The sequence below is a fragment of the Thunnus albacares genome, chromosome 6 (genome assembly GCF_914725855.1).
Source record: "Thunnus albacares chromosome 6, fThuAlb1.1, whole genome shotgun sequence".
NCBI lineage: Eukaryota > Metazoa > Chordata > Actinopteri > Scombriformes > Scombridae > Thunnus > Thunnus albacares.
In genome coordinates, this window is record NC_058111.1 from 33,132,480 (window position 1) to 33,158,976 (window position 26,497).

The 26,497-nt window shown below is 40.2% G+C and overlaps 1 protein-coding gene across 2 annotated transcripts in view; it reads right to left on the reverse strand.

Annotated features, from left to right (window-relative positions):
• Positions 1 to 26,497, reverse strand: part of bcas3 (BCAS3 microtubule associated cell migration factor) — a 361,548-nt gene that overhangs the window by 72,804 nt on the left and 262,247 nt on the right. Inside the window, exon 23 of one of the 2 annotated variants that reach the window (XM_044353190.1) lies at positions 14,771 to 15,313. The exons of the other annotated variant lie outside the window; for it this stretch is intronic. Coding sequence (XP_044209125.1) covers positions 15,111 to 15,313 — 203 coding nt within the window. The 3' untranslated portion in view covers positions 14,771 to 15,110. Of the gene's footprint in view, positions 1 to 14,770; positions 15,314 to 26,497 lie in introns of those variants that run through there. 2 annotated transcript variants of the gene reach the window in all.

The following is a 26,497-nucleotide window of genomic DNA, read 5'->3' on the forward strand; positions in this document are numbered from 1 at the left end:
AGGCTTTTCCACCCTGACGAGAATTAACTCCTGGGAGAAAAATATTATACTCATTATACCAAATATTCTTGGGCTAATTGCCTCTGATTGTCAAACTGCATTGATTATGTGGAGGCTGGCCATATGGGCTAAAAGCACTGACACTGGATCTACTTTCTGTTTCTGGAGGGATCTAGTTTAGTCACTACCATTCCCCTGGCTACATCCAGAAAAAGTCAATGTTGAAATTTGAACAACTTCATTTGAGTATATGTTTTTTCTGTTTTTTTTTCCAATATTGATATGAGCTTACTATGCTCTTTTATAGCAAACACTATCAGGGGAGCATCGCTAGCTGTGGTATCGACAGAGAAAGAAGGGTCCAGATAATGCATAGACTGTGACTGCAGAGTGTATCGTATTAACACATCTTATTGATGTGGCTTTTAACAGATATCATATTCATACACAGCATGATGTGTGGAAATGGTCCATATGAACTGGTGATGTAGCCCTGAGTTTCATCTTGTGATCACATAATAGACTAATGACATTATGAAATCATCGTATTATGTGAATCATCCTCATAAGACTTGCATTTGCTTTTCACTGACACCCATGCAGAAAGGGCCGTCCAATGGCGATCAGCTTTTCCTGGGAAGCAAAACAAATTGGAGGGATTCACCTCTAACAGCTCGTTTTTTTTTTTTTTTTTACACTATTGTACATTGAACATAATGCCTGCACCATGAAGTTAAATACTGCACTTTTTCAGAAAAACGGCACTCAGTTTTGATATGGTATGCGTAAATTGTTTCAAGTGCCGCGGCTTTTCATCTTGTGATCATGTATGACATGAAATTAATGCATTATATGATTCATCATAAGACTTGCATTTGCTTTACAGACACCCATATTAGAAAACTATTAACAGCCATGGTGTGCACATACAAGAGAGAGGCTGTGCTCTTGTCACGAAGAAAAAGCCTCCAAAAAAGCATTTAGATTACAGTCAAAGTCTCCCCTGAGAGCCCAGCTGATGAAATTAGTTTAGGTGGGTTATCAGCTTCTTGTGGTAATCTGCTAAATCCTTGATTTTGTGTTTCTCATCTCCATCTTTGGTGCCGCTGTGGTGTTTATGTTTGTCTCCATCTGTGCTGCTAAGCACTCATTACTGTGGTGTTTTTCACTGCACGTCACACAGACAACCTGTCAGTTAAACAGTGTGTCTGCTGCTGTAATATATTTTCAGGGGGATTTTGCATCTGTTTATGTTGGCTGCTCATGGTAACTTCCCACCTCTGTTTACTTCAAACTAATCACTTTCTGTTAAACTTCCTACACTGCAAAGATGAACATAAAAACTGGGAAAAGCAGAATGCCAAAATGAATGAATATATTAATGTCAGTGTATTACAATGCCTTATTTTGGTAAACTAATCATTAGGCATCTCACTAAAATAACGTGTCTTACTGATCTGTACAGAATCCCAAAAGACCTGAAAGATGATATTTTTATCTTGTGTGCACAAGATCTTTTTTTTTATCAAGATAATAACTTGATCTCAAAAATAGAAATATATGTCGCCCATGTAGATCTGACTTTAAAATTCTTAAAGATCACCTCCAGACATGTATTAAAATCTCTAAAAATACTCTGCTTGGAACAATATTGTGCATCTGATATGGTTTTTCCACAAAAAAATATAACTATCTTGTTAAAATCCTTAAAATGGCATTTCCTCCTTCTCTCTCATTAAAAATTCCAGAATCTATGAATGTGCAAATATATTTCATTTTAGAAGATTCAAGATACTCCACTCTAAAGTAAATTCTCAGTCTATGTGCACTCGAGGCTTCAAGTTTCCACATCACACTTGTGTAAGTTGAATACTGGACTACAATTGGCTTCCAAACTATTTGTGATGTCACAAATCCTGCTTGTAGGCCCGCCCTTTAAAATCAGATTTTTAATGATCACAGAGAAACTCTCCACTTTCAGCAGATGAATGTGAAAACATCCTTCCAGTCTCAAATTCTCATCATCATCATTCTGCATAGTGAAGCTCACACATTTAACTGTAGGAACAAGAAGAAAAACATATTTTTAAGTGAAGGGGGACTTAAAGTCTTTCAGTCTTGGTTTTCTTGGCAACGCTTTTAGTTACTTGTGGTAAATGGACAAATTAGTTGGCCTGTGGCATAACTGCCCTGGCATTGACCCTTGACTTGGATATCTGTACACAAATATCCATTAAGTATGATGCAGCCCCAGACACAAACTACTACTCATACGTCTTGGCCCCTGGTTTGCGATAATATCAGTTGTGGTAATGTAACTGAATGCAAAACTATTGTAAAATATGACAATTTGAACACTGTATCAACTCAAATAGTTAAACAGAAGATTTTTACATAACTATATTTTAGCCCCTCTACAAGAAAGGGATCCCAATAATGCTAGACCTGCCTTAAGGTGCTCATAGTTTAACTTGATAGTGGCCTTTAGTTGTACATACTCCCAAACATTTTCAATCATCAAATTACCACAGAGCAACTGAAACATACTGTAGCCAACCTGGTGCCCTGGGAATTCTGGGGCCCCATGAAAGTTTGTCCAGTTGTTATCCCTGCCTTGGTAACAACAAATGTGTTTTAATAATACTGGTCCCAGAGTTCTGTTCAAAATGGCACATGTATCACCCAGTGGGGACAGCAAACACCTTGAGCAGCTACTCTTTCAGAAATGTATCAGATAAGATCAACTGCTGTATCTGTTTACAGCTCAGCCAAAAAGATGGGATTTCATATGATACAAATCTTATGGATTAACTGCTAATATTAATAAATAAATGCCAATGCCAATATAAGCCATATGTATCACACAGGCCACTGTGTTTATAATGCTTTGCTTTTGGCTATTTGAGTGTTTGGGTATAGCCTCAGTACCATCCAGCAATAATCTGCTGGATGTTGAGAAACCCCAGCGATGACATGAGCCATGAACTGGCAGCGATACACCCTGACAGCAGACACTGCGCCCTCCATAACCCTTACCAAAACACCCCCGCCCCCTGCTCCTGATGGATTAGCCCGTGTCTATAGGGTCACACAGGGATGGGCCGGCTCAAAGGCGAGGAAGGGGGTGTGAGGACAGAGGAGTGTCTGCTCCATCTCACCTCTGCTGGCCTTTGGGGTAGACTGTGATAGGATTGGGCCTATCTGAGCCAGGGGTAGATAATGAATGAGGGTGTATTATTTGTGTGTGTGTGTGTGTGTGTTTGTGTGTGAGAGACTGCGTGCTGACAGTGCCAGGGAAACATGTGTTATGAATCTATCAGGCCGGGCGCCCGGGCTGTCTTTGGGTGGACGGGGGTCCGGTTCCAAGAGGACTTCGGACTGCTAGGACAACCGGCATGCATGGCAGCTACCTGACCCCTCCCTCCCTCCATCCTGACACTCACACACACACACACACACACACACATACACACACACACAAGCTTCACCAGCGCTCGACACTTTAGACTGATTGGGCTAGCAACTGCAACAGCTGGCTGGGGATTAAGGCATGGCCAGATTCAGCGTGTATGCATTTCTGTGTGTGTGTTAGTGTGTGTGTGTGTTGGTGCGAAGGGACTGGCCGGTCCCTCTGGCACCTGTCGCCTAAACCCAATCCCTGCCCTCCTAAGCTGGGTGGATGAGCAGAGCTCGGTCCTCCTCTGGGACCCTGTGCTCCTGCCCCAGAGCAGTGCTGGGCTGAGCTGATGAGTTCAGCGGGGTAGCAGGGGCACGCTGGGGGCAACTGGGGGGCAACTTGGGGTGGGAATGACGGCGGAAGGGGGGTGGTTCCAAACAGATGTGGGGGATAAACCTCCTTTCCAAAATGCAACAACTCTCTGAAGCTGAGACAAGCTAACAAGAGACAAATGAACATGAAAACAAACATGTAAACGATATGCAAGTGACACCTCCTCACTTGTGTATCGATGACCACCACCACCCCCCCCCCACCCGGGGGAGAACAGGGCGAGGTAAAAACAGCTTGTGTGGATCAGTGTGCTATTAATGGGACTTATAACACATGAGGGTGAAAAGGGTCTGACAATTTTACGCCCTCATCTGCAAACCAGCGTGAACACATATATACTGAAATATTGGCCTGTGAACACACACACACCCATCAGAGGCTTACTCTGGTGAGAGAGGGCAGGACTCAGCTCTCAGCACCCTGCCTTCCACTATGATGACTCCATTTCTTGCAGACACACACACACACACACACACACACACACACACCAGACACACACAGAACAACTTCTATAGACCGAGCTACTGCAGGCTTATATCAGATCTTCATTTATGACCCTTTTTACCTTAAGGGAAACAAACAACACAAACTGTGCTGCCATGTAAATAACACTGAGTTGGGTGTTTTACATCTTTACCCAAGTGAAATATGTTCTCAGAGTATGTCATTATTGTTTCATTCATTATTTTTTCCCTTTTGGTTTGTTTGTTTTGTTTATTGTTGAAAGTCAATAAAACAACATGAATTACAAAAAAACCCCCCAAAACAACATAATATAATAATAATACACAAAATCTTGCTGCACTGTTCTTGATGGATAGAAATTTTTGAGCATTCGTGGCCACACCCAAAATTGATGATGTGACAGCAATTGCTTTGCCTTTAACGACTGATGAAAAACACCTGCGGTGACATCACTGATAAGTAAGACAGGGCCTTTCCATCTTATATGACTTGGTTTTAATTTGCCCTATAACTACATCTATTTTATTTAAGGTTCACTAACATTTGTATGGAAACCATAAGTGCATAGATCATAGAGCTCCTTTGAACTAACTGTGTGTGACGCTCACACATGTGCCTTACACTGGAGAGGAAGAAAACTGCTTATTATGTGATCATGGCCGTAAGATTTAAGATGTTTTTAGTATTATAGCTGGTCTACCTACTCCACATACTGTCAGCGGTATGTGGAGTAGTATATAAAGCCCGGCATGACATGTTTATTACACGCTACAGTATGTCCGCCTGGCTGATGCAAGTTGTCATGAAAGAGATGTGTAGAGCGACATCAAGCTCGCAATGAAGACGACATCATTAACTAAATGACACTTGATGAGAAGAGATATAAATATTCAATGTTTTTTATGACAATATTCTGCCACCCTTTAAATAAAGTTAATTCTTTCAACAATATATCATCTTCTGAGCTCATTGTATAGTTTAAGACAACAGTAGTAGTAAAGTGGTAACTAGTAACCACAGTCCACAGATAAAATTATGATGTGTCACAAGTAAGAGTACTTAAAACTGCAATAAATACACTACTTTAGTAAATGTCCAGAGTTATTTTACACCTCTTAATGAGCAACATATTCATATAGTAGTATTTACTTACTACTTCCTATAATCAAATAGTCACTCCTAACCTATCACTAGATTATATAAGCTTTACCATTTGTTGTGAACATATTGTGTTTGGTAGGTTTTTAGATGCACATGAAGTGTGTTTTCTTCTTAATATGGAGAAAATAAGTTAATAATATTAATAATAATCTATTCTAATCTAAAAACAAAAAAAACAAACATAAAGAAAAGACATACTAACAAAAATGCAGCTTAAGAATGGCCAATTGAAATTCATAAGGAGAACATTTTTTATTTTTTTATTTTTATGTGTCACTGGATCTGTCCATCTGTACGTCATCTGCCGTGTATCTTTATTTTATGTATTTGTGAGTGGGACAATCCTGCACATTAACAGCACACTCAAAAACAATCAAATGGATTCAGTATGCATACTGGCCTTTTTGAGTGCACTGCACTCCAGTATGTTGTGTGGAATTGGGACACAGCTACTGTGTGTGTATATAAAACAGCAAACATAAAAGCTTTCATGTGCTGCCTATATGTCGACTCACCGCTGTGTGACAGAGTTGCAAACTGGACATTAACTTGTATGAACATTTTTAGGATTATCACGGATTACCAAACGACATCACATGAAATCTTTTTTTAGCGAGGTGCACTTTGTGCTTTGTGTTTTACATGTGCGGCACTGTGAGGTTTAGTCATGTTTGGCCTTCCTGTGAAGTGCTGTGCTGTTTTGCTATTGGCTGCTTTAATCCACTATGTATGAATAGGTGTGTGTGTGTGTGTGTGTGTGAAGTCGGGTCTTTTCTGGCCCTGGGCAGCTCAGTGTGATGGAAAGCAGATCCATGCTCTGCTTCTTCTCACCCAACGCTCACAACATCCTCAAACCAGAAACATACACACACACACATGCAGGTAAGCAGGAAAATACAATGCAACACACACATACGGACTCACAATAGTGCAACATGGACTGACACACATATTACTGCGTTCAATCACACATAGAGACAGGCAACAGTCCTACTTGCACACATACACACACACACACACACACACATACACACTAGTGTCTCCAGCCCTGTCAGGCTCTTTGACCAGGGTTAGATTGCGTTACACCTCAGAGGAAGAAAACTCACTTTTAACACAATGTCTGGCTGTGGCGTCCAGAGGAATAGTCATTAAGTGAAAAAGGATAACTCAGGAAAGATAAAACATTCCCACGTCTGACACACTCACACGTAGGAATTTCATAAGATCGACAGGAGTGCTAGGCGAAGCTGTAAAAGAAAAACAGAGGCTTTTTCAAAAGAGGGCTGCTCTGAACACACTGGTACAATAATATCAGAGCTTGGCTATAAATGTCACAAGTTCAATTCTCACTCTGAGAAAAGAACACGGGGGAAGGTGGTAATATTAGCTGTAGTGAATCGTCAACAGGGGAGGGGAATCTCTGTAAAATGTTAAAGCAGGGTCATGAATCAACACTTACGCTTTGGTCCAAATGTTTCTGTGACAGTGTCTTACATCCCAGACTCCACAGGTGAAAATGAGGATTTTAGAGAAGAGGTTTGTCACTTTTAGGATGACAGAAATTTGTTATATATAATGAATGCATGTTGATATGACAGCCATATTTAATCTGGGATTTGTTAATGAGAGGCTCTAACTGATTTTTTTTTTCTTTAATATTTGTCATTGAAGAAAATAACGTCACATTCTCACCAAATAGTAAAAATGATTAAATAATAATTAAAACTATAAGTGTGAAAGCTCATTATTGACCCTCAGAAACAGTAGTTTGAGAAAAAAATCCTTACTCAAGGTCCATTTATAATCTTTTTCTCAAACTTTCAACCACATCTTACAGTCTTCCTCAACAGCTCAGTGGTCAGTTGAAGCTCTGTAAAATAGCTAGTGAGTGGACCTTGGGTTAAGATTGTTTTTGTCAAATAAAAATGATCTTGTAAACTAGAAAATGTTAACATTTCTGAAGAAAATGGAAATTACCTTTATGCTGAAAATCACGTGCAAACACTATGAACAATATACATTATTTGCATGTGAAATACTGTATAGGAGATGCAGTTAAAGCAGTTGAAGTGTCAGTTGTTAAAGCAATGAAAGGGTTTGAAGTGTCTACTGAAGTCTAAAACCCTAAAACGGTTCAAATTAGTTGAAGCATAATTGCTGAAAGTGAAGTTTCAAGTTTAAACCATGAGGGCAGGTGAATCATATGTTTGTTTGTAAGCACTGAAAGTAGCTGAACTGTCAGTTGAATTATCTTAATAACTACATACAAATACATATGCTACATATATATATATATGTACATATTTCTAACATATATGTACATTCACATTTCTTATAAATTATCAGCTGATCTAAAATGTGAACCAATAAAATAGTTCCCTAAAATGCTTGTTAATGTGTAACTAATATAATTTTTTTTTCTGATGGGATGAAAGGATATTTTTTTCCCTGCCGACTTGTGGCACCTCACATTAAACATCAGCAGACTTAATGGTTTTATTCAGCTTCAGCAGCAACAGCAGCCAGAGAGAATGTGATGAATTCGCCTTATCAGGACTTCAAAGTCCAACATTTTCCAGCGTTTCAGGAAGAGTGTGAGAGAAAAGCAGCCGGACTTTCTGGCAAAGTGTTGCTGTGATGCCTCCACTTGATATGAACACACACGTCTGACTCATTCTGCCGGCCCTGAGAGTTCACCACTTGAAGGAAATGATTTACTTGTCCAAATCCTCCCTCTTGTTTGATCCCATGGGGAGCTGGAGCAGGAGTGGGGGCGATGCTAGGTTACCAAAGTGTGTTTTTGCCATCCTTCCCCTTCCTTTTCTTCCCTTCTCACTCCTCTGCTTAGGTCGGCCATTTTGTAATTTACGGCTGTCATAAGCCGTCGGCTACGAACAGTATAGGATTATATGAAATGCTGTCCGACTGCATATTTCATAAGAAAGATCAAACACGCAGCTAAGTGATTTCTTTTTCTGAGGGCAATAACTTTTAGTGCAGCTCCTTTTCACGGCCTTGAAGGGGATGACTTTGCAAGACCTCGCACTGGAGAATTCATTGCACTTCTTCGTAGAATTGAGGAGGAAAAAAAAGGCCCAGTAGCTTCACAAACTAGAGCCAAAGCCTTCTCATGCAAAGCACACAAAACATACCAGACTTGATACATCTCACGTAGAAAAATTGAGGAGGCATTTCCACCTCATCTTTCAATATGGCAATCTTGACTCCCCTACATACACACACGTTAACTATAATCTGTAGATCTGTAGTTTGCTAAATCCGCACAGAAGAGAGGCAGGCAAGAGTCCAGTTACAAAAAGAGAGACAGAGGAGGAGGATTACTTGCAGAGGTGATCTCTCTTTATACACACACACACACATAAACGAACAAGACTAACAGTCTACAGCCCTGCTAGCAGCACAGTGAGGCTGTAAAATCAAACTGTAATGAGGTCTAAAGTTGGTTTTGATCCTTATTAGCCATGGTGAAGTAAATGTGAAAACTATAGTTGTTGTGATGCTTAACTGCTCAAAATGACAATGTTAACATGCTGATGCTTCACAGGTAATGTTTACCATGTTCATCATCTTAGTTTAGCACGTTATTAGCATGCTAATATTTGCTAACACAACAACACAACACAAAACACACAAGACAACTGAGACTGATGGGAATGTTAGTTTTTTGTCATAAACCAAATTATTGGACAAATAAGTTCTGGCTTGATGATGGTGCGATATGAAAATGCAGGGGACCACCAAAGTCATTAGGATTTGTCGTCTGGGAACCATGAACATCAAGTAGATATGGAGATATGTCACTGGATAAGAGAGAAGTGGTGCTGAATGAAAGGTCAGGGCATCCTTAAAATTATTAGGATTCATCTGCTGGGACCTTGAATGTCTGAAACAAATTTCATGGCAATCGCAAACTAAAATATGTTTGATAAGTTGCGTATAAGTTGTGATCAGTTCAAGAAAATGATGAGTAGAAGACTGAAGAAGTAAAACTATTCAGTATTTCACAATAAAAAAGAAAAAACAGAAGGGTCAGAAATATAGAGATCATTTGTATAGCATAAATATGTTTTGTAATAAGTTGTCTATCTTGATACAATTGCCAAGAGATGGCAGCAAAAGATGACAGACTCGAACCAAAGCCACCTTTTGCTTCTTTTCCTTCTCTTCATGAACTTTTTTATACACAACGGGCTTGCAATCGCATCATATACTCGTCAGGAACTTTCTACATATAAGAGAATTGTGTTGTTGGTCTGCTACTTGAGACATAACCACACTATCTCTGGAGCTCACTAGCATACCACCTGAGCTAGCAAAGACACAAAGAGCAGCAGGGCTTCCTTGGATTACTACATCGACCTTCAAACGATGCTGGCGGTGCAGGGAAACAAAACAAAAGAGAGGCAAGTGGGCGGGTGTGCAGGCCAGGTTCTGGAACGAGCCACACAAACCTCCGCTACCGAGTATCTTTTTGGCTAATGCTTGGTCCCCAAAATGGGTTACCTCCAGCTGCATACTGCTGTAAGGGGAAATATACAGGACTTCTGCGCCTTGATCTTCACCGAAACCTGGCTACACTCGAGAATCTCCGGTGCAGCTCTCAAGCTAGCATGCTACATCGTGGGGATGAGACTATGGACTCCGGTAAGAACAAAGGCAGAGGCCTCTGCATATACATGCACAACAACTGGTGTAAGGACTCTAAAATATTTGGAAAACACTGTTCCCCTTACCTGGAATATCTCATGCTCAGATGTAGGCCATTCTCCCTGCCTAGAGACTTCACTGTTAAATTATTATGGCCATGTACATCCCACCACAGGCAACCTCAGATTAACCTCAGGACTGTCCTTCCAAAATTTCATCAGAATGTTAATTTTCCCACTAGAGGCGAATATACACTGGACCATGCCCACTCAAACATCAAAGATAGATACAAAGCCTCCCCCTCCCCCCATTTGGGTCATTCAGACCATATCTCTCTGGTCCTCCCTCCAGTTTATAGACCACTCACAAACAGAGTCAGACTATCCATCAGGATAGTGCAGGTATGGCCTGAGGGTGCTCTCTTCAGGCTCCAGGACTGTTTCGAATGCAAAGGTTGGAAGATATTTTTGCAACAAGACACACATGGGGGAAATGTAGGCACTGGAATCCACATCCTCAGTGCTTGCATACATTAACTTTTGTATTAACAACGTGACAGTAAACAAACGCATTCGGATCTTCCCCAACCAGAAGACCCGGATGGACAATGAGGCCCGGAATCTATCGAGATACTCAGCCTATAGGTCCAGCGACATTGCAACATACTGCTACGTGCTGCAAGGACCAATTTTTGAAAGGGCATATGGTGCACCAAAATGGCTCACAAGCAGAAGATCGAGGACCATTTCACAAGTAACTACCTGTGGCAAGGACATCCAGTCCCTTATCAATTTTCACAACAGCAACAGTACAACCCCCCAATACGTTGATGCTTCACTAGCGGAGGAGCTCAACAGATTCTTTGCCCATTTTGACAAGAATAACAAGGGAACAACAACCAGAGCACAGCCCAACGCCTCTGACCTACCCTTCACACTACAGACACCCAACGTTCACACCACTCTAACCCTACTCGAGCACCCAAACACATATGTCCGGATAAGTGCATTGACTACAGTGCAGCATTCAATTCAATAATCTCCATCAAACTGGTCTCCAAGCTCAAGGACCTGGGCCTTAACCAATACCTTTTCACGTGGATCATGGACTTTCTGACCAACCATCCTCAGTCAGTCAGAAGGGGAACACATCGCTCCTCCACTCTAACACTGAGCTATGGTGCTCCTCAGGGCTGTGTCCTAAGCCTCCTCCTATACTCCTTTTACACTTATGATTGTGTCCCAGCTCACAATTCAAACACCATTGTTATGTATGCGGACAATACCACAGTAACAGGGCTAGTCTCAGACAATGATGGGTCTGTCTACAGAGAGGAGGTCCAGCACCTGGTGAGGTGGTGCTCAGATAATAGGTTATCTCCTAACACCAGTGAGACCAAAGAACTCATCCTTGACTTCAGGAAATGCGGAAGTGGACACGCTCATCTCATCAATAGAGACATGGTGAAGAGAGTGTCAAGCTTTAAGTTCCTGGGCGTCCACATGTCAAAGGATGTTTTATGGACTGCCAATACCACAGCACTAGTAAAGAAGGCACAACAATGGCTATACTTTCTGAGATCACTAAAAATATAAACCTGAGCAAAGACCTGCTTGTCACCTTCTACCGCTGCAGCATCCCTGTGTAGCACTATTGGGAGAGAGGATTTCCTGTGATTTTTCATAAAAATATAAGCAGTTTTATTTCTGGTGAAAAGCTTAAAAATAACAAATTACAACCGCAGTAAACTTTTTATGCCCTGTCCTGCCTCTTGCATGCTCTACCCAGGTGCAACCTCTCACCTAAACCAAACTGAGTATTTAAAGTAGGTGAGAAAGTGTCTGACACAGGCAATCTCCTGTTGTGTGTTATATGTGTCTAAGGGCAGCTCAAGACAATGTTCTCTAGACATTGTAAAAAAAAAAAAAAAAAGCTATATAGTGCGTTGCTGCTAATGCTAATGTGTTACACAAAACAAATTACTAACTGCACTGCCACTTTAAAGTCACAACTCTACACACATACAAGGACCTATGCTCAGTCTCACATCCAGAGACACGTAAGACTGTGACCAGTGCACACACATGATACGCACAATGCCTTTTATCCTTTTTAACTTATATTTATATTTGATATCTTGATATTTTTACATATATATATTTTACTCTTCCTATGTAGCTGGGTCAGCACACTGAATCGTATTGCATATGTACAATGACAATAAAGGTATTTATATTTGTATATTTGTTGATAATCATGCCACAACGTCTAATATTTATATTGTGACCCATTTTTGTTTGGGGGACCATGAAGCTAGGTAAAATGTTTTGGATCACCAAAGTCATTAGGATTCATCCTCTGCTGACAAGGGACATTCATGCAAAGTTTCATGCCAATCTGAACAATATTCATTGAGATATTTCACACTAGATCAAAGTGGTGAACTGATCAATCAACCATCTAACCAACCAACCAGCTGACATTACCATCCTTAGAGCTATGCCACCAGTGTGGCTAAAAAGTGTCTCAGTAGTTCAGAGGGTTTGTTGCACTAGTGTGTGTGTGTCTATAGATGTTTGTTCAGCCTGAGTCAGTCTGGCTAATAGCAAACATGGACACATACATTACAGGGGACCCCCAATATGAGCACTCGTGCAAAACAAATACAGATGGAAATGCAGGCCAACACACACAGACTTTAAGCAGCGATTTGTGCACCTACAGACTAACCCACACACAAACAGCAAAACGAGGGTGATGAGAAACTCCAGTAGCAGTTCGGCTGCACTGGTGTCAGCACTGAGCAAACAGAGGCCAGTTGTTGACGCGGCAGATATATGAGTGTTATTCTTCCTCTGTGCGTGTGTGTGTATGTGTAGTCCTGCTGGGACTCCCCTTGGCTAAAGCAAGCCTCCTACACCTTCACTTCCTCAGAACTCCATCGCTCTCTCTCTCTCCATGGAAGGATTGATGAGCAGGCTGACTTTTCTCCATCCTCCCTGACTTTCTCACGGAACAGAGGGAGAAGAGGAAGAATGAAGAAAGCCGAACCCATCGGCCATCATTCATTCCTCTTCACCTTGGGAGTGTGAAAAAAACCAAAATACTGGCAGTGACAAATAGAGTAATAAAGCTATATGGGCCAACATAACACGCAACCCTACTCATGTTGTGGGAAGTTATGTAGAAATGACATCGACTGCACAGGGATTTACATATCTGGTGACATACAATGAAAATTTGCCCAACATTGGTTTGACAAAAGCTGCCAACAGCAACAATTTTAATAACTTAAAATTTGATTCAATTTGAATTGAATTGAATTGAATTTAAATATTAGGGGGTTACTGCTCAGTTAAACTTAAACATAATTTGCAGCTACCGTTGAGGACAGTGAGGCCATGTATCATATTTTTTTTTACATTCTACATTTGAAACTTAGACACATGGTTGGTATTTTATAGGCTGGTTCCACTACTTTTAGATGTTTTGTACATTTAGATTCAACTACCTTTAGGCTGACCAAGCAAGAAAAGAAAAGAAGGATTTAGTATTTCCCACAAAAATGTTTGTTCTGACAGTATGGTAAAGGCTTCAAAAACTGCATTTTAAGTAAGTAAGTAAAATGAAGTAAAACATTTACAGAAAATATTATTGAATAATTAGGTAAATAAAAATCTAAATAGGTAGAAAATTCTACAGACTTTCTTTTTTTTGTGTTTGGTCAAAAAATTTCAAGGACAGTCAGGTTGCATTGGGGTGAATTGTATTCATAACCTCTGTCCTGATGTGCAGAACTGTATTTTTGTGTTGTAGACTATGATATGTTCTAATTGTTGACTGACTGACTGTAGATTATTTTGGACTGAAGCTGCCAATAAACAATACTTAGTGTCACTATTAATTTCAATATTATTTAATTGTTTAATTTGATTTTAAAAAATGCGAGAATTTCCACGGCATATTTTTCATGTCCAGATAAAACAAGCCTCTGAAATAGATAATAAAGTGTATGTTCGTGGGGCACTAAAACAAATTAATATTAATTATCATTATTATTATTAACAACAATAAAAGTTATTAAATGTGGTCATTAACAATTGCATCTCTGTACATCCAGTAAAGACCTTGTTCTAGGGAATGTGTGGCTTAGCAGGGAAGCAGTTCTGAATGGCAAAATAACAATTTCAAACAATTCCAAAGCTGTCTTATTTACACAGAAGATCTTGTGCATCTTTTGAAAATATGTGAAATTCAGACATTAGGGTTTCTTGGAGCAGACATTACATTGGAAGTATTTCATGAGGAACACCTGCTGGGTGCAGTTATGATGCACAAGGGACCCCAGTGTCTCCTACCATAGTGGTGCTGCCAATGATGGTAACTCAACCGTCACCATAATGCAGGTCACGGCTGTAGCTTTTAAGCATACCTGGCAACACCTGCTGCAGCTGGGGATGCTGTGCAGAGTTGCTGGAGGGATAAATAAATGGCTGTTCGTCAAAATAAAGATAAATGTCTGTTTTTTTTTCCATGTTAAATGCGGAAGGAAAAAATATGTAATGCTTTGTGCTAACAAAAGCCCAATGAAACAGTATTTTTACATCCTTAATGTGATTTATTTTGTTTTGAAACAGGATGTTGTTGCAGGTCATAACACGATAAGGGTTCATTTTCAGATATAAGCCAATAAGTTACAGAGAGAAAGGCTTTAAGTTTTATTTGATAGAAGGGGTGGAATGATGGGACTGAAATGTGTAATGGTTTTATTGGCTGGAGCTTTTATTTACAAGAGGTCACCATTAAAGACACAATGTGACCTCACAATCTCTCAATTTCATGGGGCTTCATGGAGCCCTCACTGTCAACAAGTTCATTGGGAAATGTTTTCAGATGAACATACAAAATCGTGCAATGTTGGTGGATTATTCAAAGTTACCAGAACATTGTTTCTGGACAGATATTTTACTGTTGAGTTTTTCAAATGTCATTTTTTAATGGCCTGAGTTCCATAAATATAATTACATTAATTCCAAACCCAAACTATCTGCACTGTGAGATTGTTATGGGTATAAGTGGAGAAAGATGTTTTGTGTTTTGGGTGAACTGATGGGTAACTCAACTCTTTAAGCCTAAACAGCACCATACTGAAAAAATATATGATGCTATACTGGCAAGAGAACATAAAGCTGATGATCTGAGCACAGAGACAAAAAAAGCAACACTGACCTGTGAGGATCCATTGGATGAGACCAGTCGGACAACATGAAAAAGACAAAGAGAGAACAGACTGTTTAGTGGACAATTGGCGTAACACATCTTTGCTATGTAGGACACACACACACACACACACACACACACACACACACACACACACCACTAATGCAAGGAGAGTGTATTACACAAATCATAGGCTAATTAGTCTTCCACTCCAGGTGGTGACAGTTTCACTCTGTGGGGAGCCAGGGTAACCACTGTGTGTGTGTCAAGTGTCAAAGACCTCCTTAGCACCTCATCACCTTTGACCTCTTGGGGGCTTTCACGCTGTGAATAACGTTAACATTGCATTGTATGAATGGACATAGACACACACATGTGCCAGGGTAGAGCAGGAGGACTAAGCTCACAGAGTTTGACTACAAGTTGTTGTCACTTGTGCTTTGCAGTCAGTTGTCACTCTGCTTGGATTATATAGATAAATCATTGAATTTAAATCAATACACAATAATTCTACACTTCGCTAGCAGTTTATTTGTTACATTTTTAAATATAGCACACCTGTATAATTAAATACAAATCAGCCCTGGGATACCTCTTTCATATATCACTATAACAACATATCTCCATAAAGCTTATAATGTTAAGGTTTTTCTGACAGTGTCAGAGAGGCGCTGATTCAAGTTCATTGCCACATGTAAACACATGTGTATGTAAAGACTTTTTTTTTTTTATAAGCAACCAAATGACCTGAACATATTTAAAAGAAACTGGTTCATATGCTATGTTGGCAGTTAGCAGTTTGCAAAAAACATTGCTGGTGAGATTGGTGGCAAAAAGTTGTTACCTCGATCATACAGAGTGAGTTTTTTGTCATCACTAAACAGTCATGATAACGACCAGTGTTGTTGCACTTAAATAACAGATTGGCAAACCAGACAAAAGCTCTAAATCAAGCTGCACAGACACTGGCCATATGTGACACACTTTCTCAATATTGAAACAAGTTGGGTGAAAATATTCTGAATAATATGTACATTTAAACAAAAACTGCAATTCAAAGAAGTGTATGTGATTGCAGTGTAGGAACAAGGGCTTTATGTCAGAAGGTGACCCCTGGAGTAAAGGAGTGCATTGACAGAAGTAGGGGGGGGTCTGTCAAATTGGTTGAGTAATGTAGGGTTAAGGTCAGTGTGTCAGTACTGTAGATATACTGTATCATACAAACTGTTGTCACTGAAAAGCTGTCAAACTTCACATACACCACCACCTGACACTTTTTCATGTTGTGTTTTTCTTCATTTTAGATTTATGCTACCAAAGAGTTAATCAAGTGAATAAATAGGGATTATTGTAACTAAAAAGTAACCCAGTAAAAACACAGAATCAGTTTATCTCTAGCACTGAAAGCCTCCCTGACAGCACACTGGTGGGAAACCCTTCTGTCTCACTGGCTCCATCACAGAACTTCAGCTGTAACAACAGTATGATTTGATTAGTTCATACTCATTTTCATCATGGATAACTTATTAAGTTCTTTAGACTAGATGTGAAATCTCTACAAAAGTAGCAGAGTTAAATTTGACCCCAGTCCAGATCTATCCCGGCTCAAACCCTGCAGCAGCTGAGCCCCGTTCCTGTGCTTTTATAGGTGTGTTTCAGAGGTGTCAATTATACTAGCTTAGAAAGGCATAGGCCGAAGATATTAGTAGAAAAGAATTATAGGTCCCAACTGTGCCAGTGTGCAAAGAAGGAAACTGTCTTCCGTCCACTGGGTGAGAGTTTCCCTCCAGAGCAGCCAGACCACCTAGCACTGGGAGCCTGGTGACAAGAGCTTTGATTATTATGCCTGCACTCCCTGCCAGAGCTAAATTTAAGTGTTCCCATAAAGTCCAGAAGAAATAAGACTTGGGAATGGCCTGGCCTGTGTCTGTGTGAGAGAGGGGAGAACTCTGACTGAGTGTGTGTGTGTGTGTGTATGTGTGTGTGTATGTGTGTGTTTAGGGTCTCTTCTGGTCAGCGTTGTCGCACAGTCCGAGGGATAATAATAGGATGTGCTACAACTAACTGAGACTAAAGCCGGACTTCCCACGTCTCCCACTCGCTGGTGGCACTTGTGTTATTCTCTAAACACCCGCCGGACCCAGCCCCCCCTTCTGAAACACAGCCCTCGTGCTCAAATCTCTTGCTTCATCTCTCCCATTCATCGCCTCCCTCGAGCATAAAGCAAACTAAGAAAGAGCAGGACACTTTGGGCAACCCCACATCTCCCAAGGAAATGTGGATTCCTTGTTTATCTTTGATTAAAAATAACTTTGGGAAGAGGCCGATCAATACTTTCCCTGTGACAAGAGAAACAAGGGAAAAAGGGAGGCGGAGGAGGAGGAGAGCAAGCGGAAGGGAAGAAAAAAAGCGTGAGAAATTTGACGACATTTGGAAATGTGTGTCTGTGTGTGTGACGGGTCGCTCAGAGTCATTCCCATGGCCTCATACAGTAGCCCTGACGCTGCTAACGACTGCTCTGATGTTTTAACACTGACAAAATGGACGACATGATCACATAATAGGATAGTAAAGGTCCAGGAGGAGACGCTGGGAGCCGTGTATGCTATATAAAGTCCTTCAGAGGACGGGAGCAAAGTGAGGCCATTCCTGCCTGTGCTTTCCTTGGCTCCTGCCTCTCCTTTCAAAGGATCTGCTTATGGTTTCTGTCAGAGATGCACGTCCATTTTTCACCCCATTAACAACTATCATTACCAGCCCAACTGGAGGCTATAATTGGGCCAGCCATGGAAAAGAGTTGTCAAAACACAATTAAATTCCAAACTATGGTGAGAGAGAACAGAGAGAAAGTGCTGGATGGCCATAACATCATATTGCCAGCTTTCCTTGCCCAAAAATAGGAAAGAAAAACATGAAAACCATTATTTTACATTGGAAGGTTTTGGAGGGGGATTATATAGACGGGTGATCTGAGCTGCCCAAACGATAGGGCTACTGAAAACATAACAAATAATCACTCTTGGTGTCAGAGATGAAGAATGGACACATTAAAAGCTCTATCCAAGGATCAAAAGCCAAGATCTTGTGAGAGCCTTGATTTAGAAAAACTTCAAATACAGTCATGACCGCAAAGTGGCTACAAAGACAAATTATTATAGCAGAGTAAAGAAATCCATGATGAATAAACTGCTTATTCTGTGTGTCAGGAGCTAGCATGAGTTGCTTGTAAAAAGCCCCATCGAGGCTTTCATGGAGACTCGGGGACTTGGAAAAGAGTAGTTTGACATATTGAACCTGCAGTGATTCAACTTCTGATGAGGAGTTGACGAAGGCTTGGCAGTATGACTGTGGCTCACTGGCAATCCACCTAACACTTAAAGGTGCTGTGTGCTCCTGTAAATAGTTGTTCACTTGCTTTCTAGTCTTGCGGGTGTGGACCTTCAGCTGCTGTCCCCGTGGTCAAGCTTGACACCCACTGCTACTACTATTGTTATTAGTCATATTTCTATTCTCATTATTGTTGTTATTGTTGTTGCTGTGCTTCTCTGTGTGTCTCTCTCCCCTCTCCCCCTCCCTCTTTCTCTCTCTACCCAACTGATTAAGGCAGATGGCCGCCCAGTTCAGTTTCTTCCCGTTAAAGGAGAGTTTTTCCTTGCCGCTGGCGCCAAGTGCTTGCTCATGGGGGAATGTTGGGTCTCTGTAAATAGACTAGACCTGATGTGAAAAGTGCCCTGAGATAACTTCTGTTGCAATTTGGCGCTATATAAATAAATAAAATAAACTGACTTCACATAAGAACAACCAAAAATGATTGGTAACTGTGACGTAGCTGTTAGATGCCCGTCAATCTAAAAACAGAAAATGTAAGACAAAGTTATGAGTTTGAAGGTTTATTCCTAACTAAGGAATAGTAGTTTGATGAAATCATTTTTTATCTCGAGGTCCACTTACTAGCTTCTTCCAGAGCTTTCAACATCATCTAACAGTCTTCATCAGCAAATGGAGTTTTTCTCAGTCATCACATTACCATTAAGTATGGAACTTTGGTCATGTGATAAGAGGTAGCATATGGGGGAAACCTCTAACTGTGCTCATGTTAGGGGATGACAGCTGAGTCAACTCTATGACACCTGAGCAAACTTCAATTTGCTGATGAAGACAGCGGTATGTGATTAAAAGCTCCTTAAAAGATAGTAAGTGGATCTTGAGTTAACTATTTTGTTAATAGACATTCGGTTTGTCCACTTGACAAACTCAAATTCAAAAACAGTATCCATTTTCCACCATACTAAATAAAGGACATGGCTTCCATCAAACAATGCTCTTCAGAATGAAAGTGGATGTGGACCAAACTCACAGTGACTTTCAGCCAACCAGCCATAAATCCAAGGCAGTTGCTGCAATCAACACAAACATGTGTTGCAAGTTGTAGTAACATTTTTAGACTTTAAAAGGCTGTTTCTCATAAGAAGTTGGTCCAATTGACCCTAAATTTTGTAACCTGATACAGCTGTTGTTGTTAAATGTTTTCTTTAGAAATAGCTAAGTCTGCCATCATGAAGAACATTGGGAAACAGTTTTCTATTTTCTTGAATATATAGTCATTGAATATAGTCACTATATATTCATACAGCCAGTGGAGTTGCGATACACTCTGTTATGTTTCCAGAAAATCTGAATAAATGATATGACTACACAACAATGGGGATATAATTGTGGAATAAAACTAAATTACAACATTTAGCCAAACCATTTCTGCAAAACAATTTCAAATTCTTCCTCCAGGTGGTACCACTAATGTCATAAATCCTTATTTCCCAATTTGGTGAATGGAATTTCAAAAAATCTGGTCCACATGCTCTAGCCACAAGCCATAGCCAGTACCCTACACTAGGTTATGATTAGTGCATGCATATGTAGCCTGCGTACAGTTCATATTGGCCGTAAAAACCCATTAGGGCCTGTACCACAGAACTGCTTTATTTTATGTTTGCTTACCCTCAAATATAGTTGCAGTTGAACAACATTAATATGTTATGTTCAATGCATTCCACAATATATTTTGTGATGTGATGCGTTGTAATATACTTTTCTGGTGTACCAATTCTTTAACCTGCCTTGGTGATCGCTTATGTTTCCCACAGTGGCTGTCAGCAACTTGTTGCTTTCAATCAAAGCTAGAAGTAAGTGAATATAAATATACTGTAGTCAGTTAAACTACTGTAAAACATGAACATTGGGAAATGTCTGTGATTGTGGCTTCAGCCCTTAATCAAAACACAACATGTCTTGTGGCTGCATTCAGCCTGTTCTGTGGGCTACTGTCAGTGGAGGAACTGGTACATCTCCCTCTTCTAAACCGGCTTTCTCCCTTTAAGATAACTGAAAAGCTCAAGAAAGATTCTTATTGATTTTGAGAAACCTGACGTTCACCGCTCTTCTATTAAACTGCTGCAAATATCTTCACATGGCAACAACCAGGACTGTGCTAAGAGGGTTTTAATAATGCAGTAGGCTACAAGAGGAAAATGCCTACTGTACTCTGGTGTGAAGGCCTAAGACAGTGTCTACTAACTTATCTGGTGCAAGGACTTCTACTAAACTATACAGTACTAGTGGTGTGTGTGTCGGCTGACATAAAGCAGAGGAGGCTGGGTAGTGGAGGGGAGTTGCAGGCCTCTCTGCCTCTGTAATCTGGCCTGATTTATAGAGGCTAGCCCTGCTCTCCCCTTCCACCTCCACACTGACACACTGGGCCTCCTTCACTGGAGACAGCCTGGCGTCCACACACACACACACACATACACACACACACACACACTACCACAGAAACAGCCATGCGTATAGACACATGAACATATCCAGGCAGGATTGTCTCTGTTGCACAGTAGTGCACGCAACCAAACCACATGGGCCCGTTGCTTAACCAAATGAACACCAGATCCAGAAACAAAAAGCATTTTAGTGTCTGCATGCTGTCGGAATAGAATAGAATAGATCTACATCAACAATCAAACTACTTTAAAGTGACATAAGACACAATTTTAGTCCTGCATTTAGGAAAATTACGTTGTTTCATCAACAAAACATTAAAACAACACAGAAAAAAGCAAGCATGATTAGTAAAAATAGATAAAATGAAGGGTATTTGAATATGCTCAGCTGATCATTTCAAAATTCAACCAGATTATGAAGACTGCAATGATGAAAGACATCAATATTTCAATTTATGACTGTTCTTGTTGATGCGTGACATAGCCCTTTGGAGATAAATTGTAGTTTAAGTTATTGCACATACAACCCAAAAGCCACACTAGATATTGGACGATTCCGCAAAACTCAAGGTTATGTTCAATGAGAACGTTTTTTGTTTTTTTTTCATCCTATGCCAACATTTTTAAAATTCTTGCTCTCTACAATATCTGACCATGGCTACAACGGTATAGCTAAAGTTACAGAAAAATCATTGTTATGGCCGGGCATGGTTAGAGTTAGGCGATTTTAACACTTGGTTGTGGTTACAGTTAACAGGATGCAAACTACAGTCAGCTGCATTTAAAGTCAGGCATACAACGAACCACCAACACCCCAACCACCCAACCTCCACACGCTTCCTTTCCACCTAGCTGCATAAAGGGTACACCGCTTCCACTTAACATTGGACGTAAATTGTGAGATGCAGATTCTTCTAACATGGACGCAGTTCCTAGGGATACTGGGCTGTGAACATATGAAACATATGAAATATGTTCAGACTGATGCAGAAATCATATTTCTGTGGAAATACACCTAAATGTCTCTGTGGATCTATGCAGAGAAGGTTATTTTAACCATGGTTCGAAGACGAGCAGACACGCATGTCTCCCGAATCTCTCCAAACTGTTTGTTGTGTGGACTCATACATCAAAGAAGCCAATTGGTTGACCCAACTTCCTGTCAAGAGAAGAGTCGTAACAGGGGACTGGAACTGAACTGGACACATCGATCATACCCCAAATCCATACAAGTGTGAAAGAACAGCTACAGGAATGTCTCTGAAGGTTTGTCTAAATGCTATTCAAATGTTTTTAACAATACAACAATGTTAAGTACCTTATTTTGGTATGTATTCACTTGGTTTCCTACGTAGGCAGTCAATCACCAGTATTTCCACTATTTAGAGTGCCCTGGTTGGTGGAAAAGCATAATTTAAATTGTTTATACCATGTTGTCAGAAGTAAAGGCCAAAACCTCTACAGCACAGAAAACAAATTGTAGCCGTGCAATAAAGGATAAAAGATAGACACAACGGAGACACAATATTCACACGCATTAGGCTAGCAGACTCTAACACCTTCAATGTGTGTGTGTGTGTGTGTGTGTGTGTGTGAGAGAGTCTCATGTGTGTATACTATGAATCACAGTGTATGGACAGGTGTTTACAGTGAAGCTGGGTTATCTGTCTCCATTACACCACCACGGCTCAGCCTCCCAGGGCCATTATCTACTCAGACCTGCCTAAACACACACACCCAGAGACAGGAAGCCCCACAAGTTAAAGGCAAGACCCTTTACACAAGGCCATGGCGTGAGCACATAATGGGCCTTTCTGGGGTCTGGGGGCTCTTGACACAATCTAACACCCAAGCAGAGAAGACTCTGAAAAAGGACCATTTCCTTCACCCACTGCTTTTCTTTGATCTACATGAACATCAACACACATTAAGATACAGATGTTCATCAGATCTTTGAACATCCAGACTCACTTATATCGACTGTGTTGTTGTTGTGGCTAATGTTTTGAAGCAGAGCCACAATCTGACCCGGGGTCAATTTTACATCCTCTTACAGTGGTCAGATGTTGTGATGAAGCACAGCGAGCTGGTTCCTTATCAGTTTTTGCAAACAGTGTTCTACTGGATTCCAGTTAATCCTGTGTGACACATGCTCTGAGTAAGATCAGATAGTACACTTGTGTGCCTATGTTAGCATAGAGATCAAGTATACAGGCATTAGCAGTTTGTCTACACATTAGCCATTGGGCATTAGTCATGTCACCCACTTGGAGCTCCTTCCTAACAACAGCAAAGGAAATACCAGGAGTTATTTCTCTATAAAGTATTACAGTTCCATCATCCGCGTCTCCTCCAACTTCGTCATGTTCTCCTGCTTTGCTTTCCGTATGTATTCCCTTCATTCAACACAACACCTTTCGACAACCGCGAGAGGCTTTCAATCAAAGCCCCGACTCTATGATTCTACAGCACTGACACCAAAACCTGACATTTATAGCTGGTGTTTAACAGAGATGACGAACTCACATGATCATAAAGTGTGGGAGAAGATTTGTGCGTGTGCAGTCTGTCAACAGAATGAGTAGTTTTCACTTTCATGCAAAGGTCAGGCACTGATTTAACGAGAAAACTACTTTTACAAGTATACATGTAACCAGTGGAACAAGTAGAGAACTGTATCTTGTTTTGGATTAGTGGTGTCGTCAAAGTAGTCTAGGCAAACCAAAAATTAATTGGGTATTAATTTCCAAAAACATGTCAAAGATAAGATATAAAAGGATTCTTGGTGATTCTGCTGACAAAAAAATGTGCATTTTTTTAAAAGATCAGCTCTGAATAAAATGGTTAAACAGGCATGTTAAGTTCAACTGTTAATACTGGAGGACTCTGAAACGAGTACAATTTTGACAAGTATTTGTGTTGTTCCGGCAACATTTCCATTGGTTTTTCAATAGTTTTGTTATTTCCTTCCAGTGTTTTTATGCTGCAGTTTTAAAAAATATTTGGTTGATCTCTCTCTTTTCTATCCATTCTATTCTATTTGCCAAGTATGTTATGTCAGCTGTCTCTGCATATAATCTTTCTAACTCTCTTTCCTTGTGCTCATGATTGTCCAGTGGATGCCTTTTCGATCCAAATCTACATCCAGTACAGTATTGTAGTCTCCTGTCATTATCAAATTCTTATCATGTAGCCCTTTTTTCTTGCAACGTATTAAAAATGTCTTCAAAAAAGAGTGGGTCATCAGAATTAGGTGTGTACAGATTTATTAATACAAATTCTAGGCTATCCACTAATATATCTTGTATAATGAATCTACTTGTGTTATGTATTATTGTATCTTTGACCACAGTATCTACTTCCTCTTTATACATTATCATTACACCTTTAGAATTTGAGCATCCATATGAAAAGTATATCTTACCCCCCCCCCCCCCCCCCCCCTCCAATTCTTTTTTTCCACTCATCCAGTTGGGTTGAGTGAGTCTCTTGTTAACAAAATATATGATATTTTTTATCAGTAAGCCAAGTAAAAATGTCTCCAATTTTCTTCTTATCAGCTAAACCATTACAATTAAACCTTGACATTAATAACTAAGACATATTAGAGCTTCAACAGATTCTTTATTTTCCTGATTCTTGAAAAACAAAAAACAAAAATAGCGACATGAAAACAACGGGAATGGGCTGAGAGAAAAAAAAAACATACCAAAAAGAGGGCCAGTAAAGTTAAAAAAAAAAACAAATACTTCTGTGTTTTGGCAAGCTTGGCAGCATATGAACAGCAGCTGCTCTTGTTCTTGGCATTTCAAAACTTCTTGGTGCTTCACTTTTTTTCTCCAGCCGTCAAATAACTCCATGTGTGTGATTGAGAAATCCAGTCCGCAGATAATGCAGGACTTCTTTTTCAATATCCTAGATTCAATCATTATTGGAAGTGCTTCAATGTACTTGTGAATACGCTTCTGGGTAATTTTACCAGCTTTCAGTATTCTGCCATAACTTGCTTAGGCCCCACTTGGAAAATCACAGTATGTCCTCCTGATTGCTAGCTGAAGCTAGTGAACGAGTCACAGTTTGGACTGTTATACTATAGTATAGTTGATCATAAAAGTTGTACCATATACAATATAGAGGCATGGTGTTTTAAAGATTGTTGAAGAATGTTCTCATATCATACTCAATTGTCGATATATGCTTCACTGTGATACTGCATCATTTAGAGCTAGCCAGCTGTCAGGAGGAATGAAAAAAACACATCATCAAATGACACACAAACTAATTTCCATCCAAATGTAGCACAAATTTTGACAGAATTTCCAGAAAATCGGCACGAGAAAATGTATGTACAACTGTTATGCAAATATTGGGAGTTGGATTGTCAAGATTATCAGCTGGTGCCACCAATTCTCCAGTTGGGGCACATTGACTCATGGCAGAAAAAGAGGGCGCAACAAGATGACGTCATTAAAAGAGCGGCAGTCAAAGCTAAAACGGAGAAAAACAATGTTGAAAGTGTGATGGAAAGATGACATTTATGGTTGTTTCATGTATTGGTTTGAGGAACGTTTCACTCTCCTGACCGCTCCACACAGATCTGATGTTTTCGTCTCTCCAGTGGATGTTTAAGTCATATCATTTAGTCACTAAATCGATACACCAACTTTTCCAACTCGGTAAAGTGTAAAGACATTTTTGTGATATGTTCCACTCAGGGGTTTTGTTGTGCCAACTAAAAATGAACAACAGGCTCAATCCTCAGTTGCTCTAGGGTACACTTTCCATGCCACCATTCATGTTGGAGTCCATTTGGTACGCAATGCAAATCTGGCTCTAACAGCTATACGTTTCAGAAACTAATAAGCTAACAGTGAAATAGATCTGATATCTCAAAGGTGAAATCTTTTGGCAGGAACATAGAACAAAGACCTATTGAATATAACCTTAAATATTATCAATTGGTAGCTTAATTCCAAAAGATATTCATATCAGCCTTCAAAAAGTCACATTGTTTGAACCCCTGCCTGTGTGGTAAGTGTGTGGGTGTGTAAACATTGTGGTAACCCCCAGGCCAGGTACTGTCTGGTCTGGTATATGAGGTGGTACCACCAGTCTCCCACTGCCTTTTAATTACGAGTGGAGGTGGGGGGAGCGATTTTAATGAAAATGGGCCACATCATAAAAGCAGATTTGACCAGGTTCATCCACAGTTCAGGCTCAAGGACAGTAAACACACAGATAATACGGGCAGTACCATTCACAAGTGCAAACACACTAGATAAGATTATGTTGCCTGAAACTGCTGTGATCCCAGTGGGGAGAGTGGGTGAGTGTAGTATCAAATAACAAGATACATCAAATACTAATAAATACTAAATATGTATGAAAATAGAAAAATGGAGAGTGGAGAAATAAACAT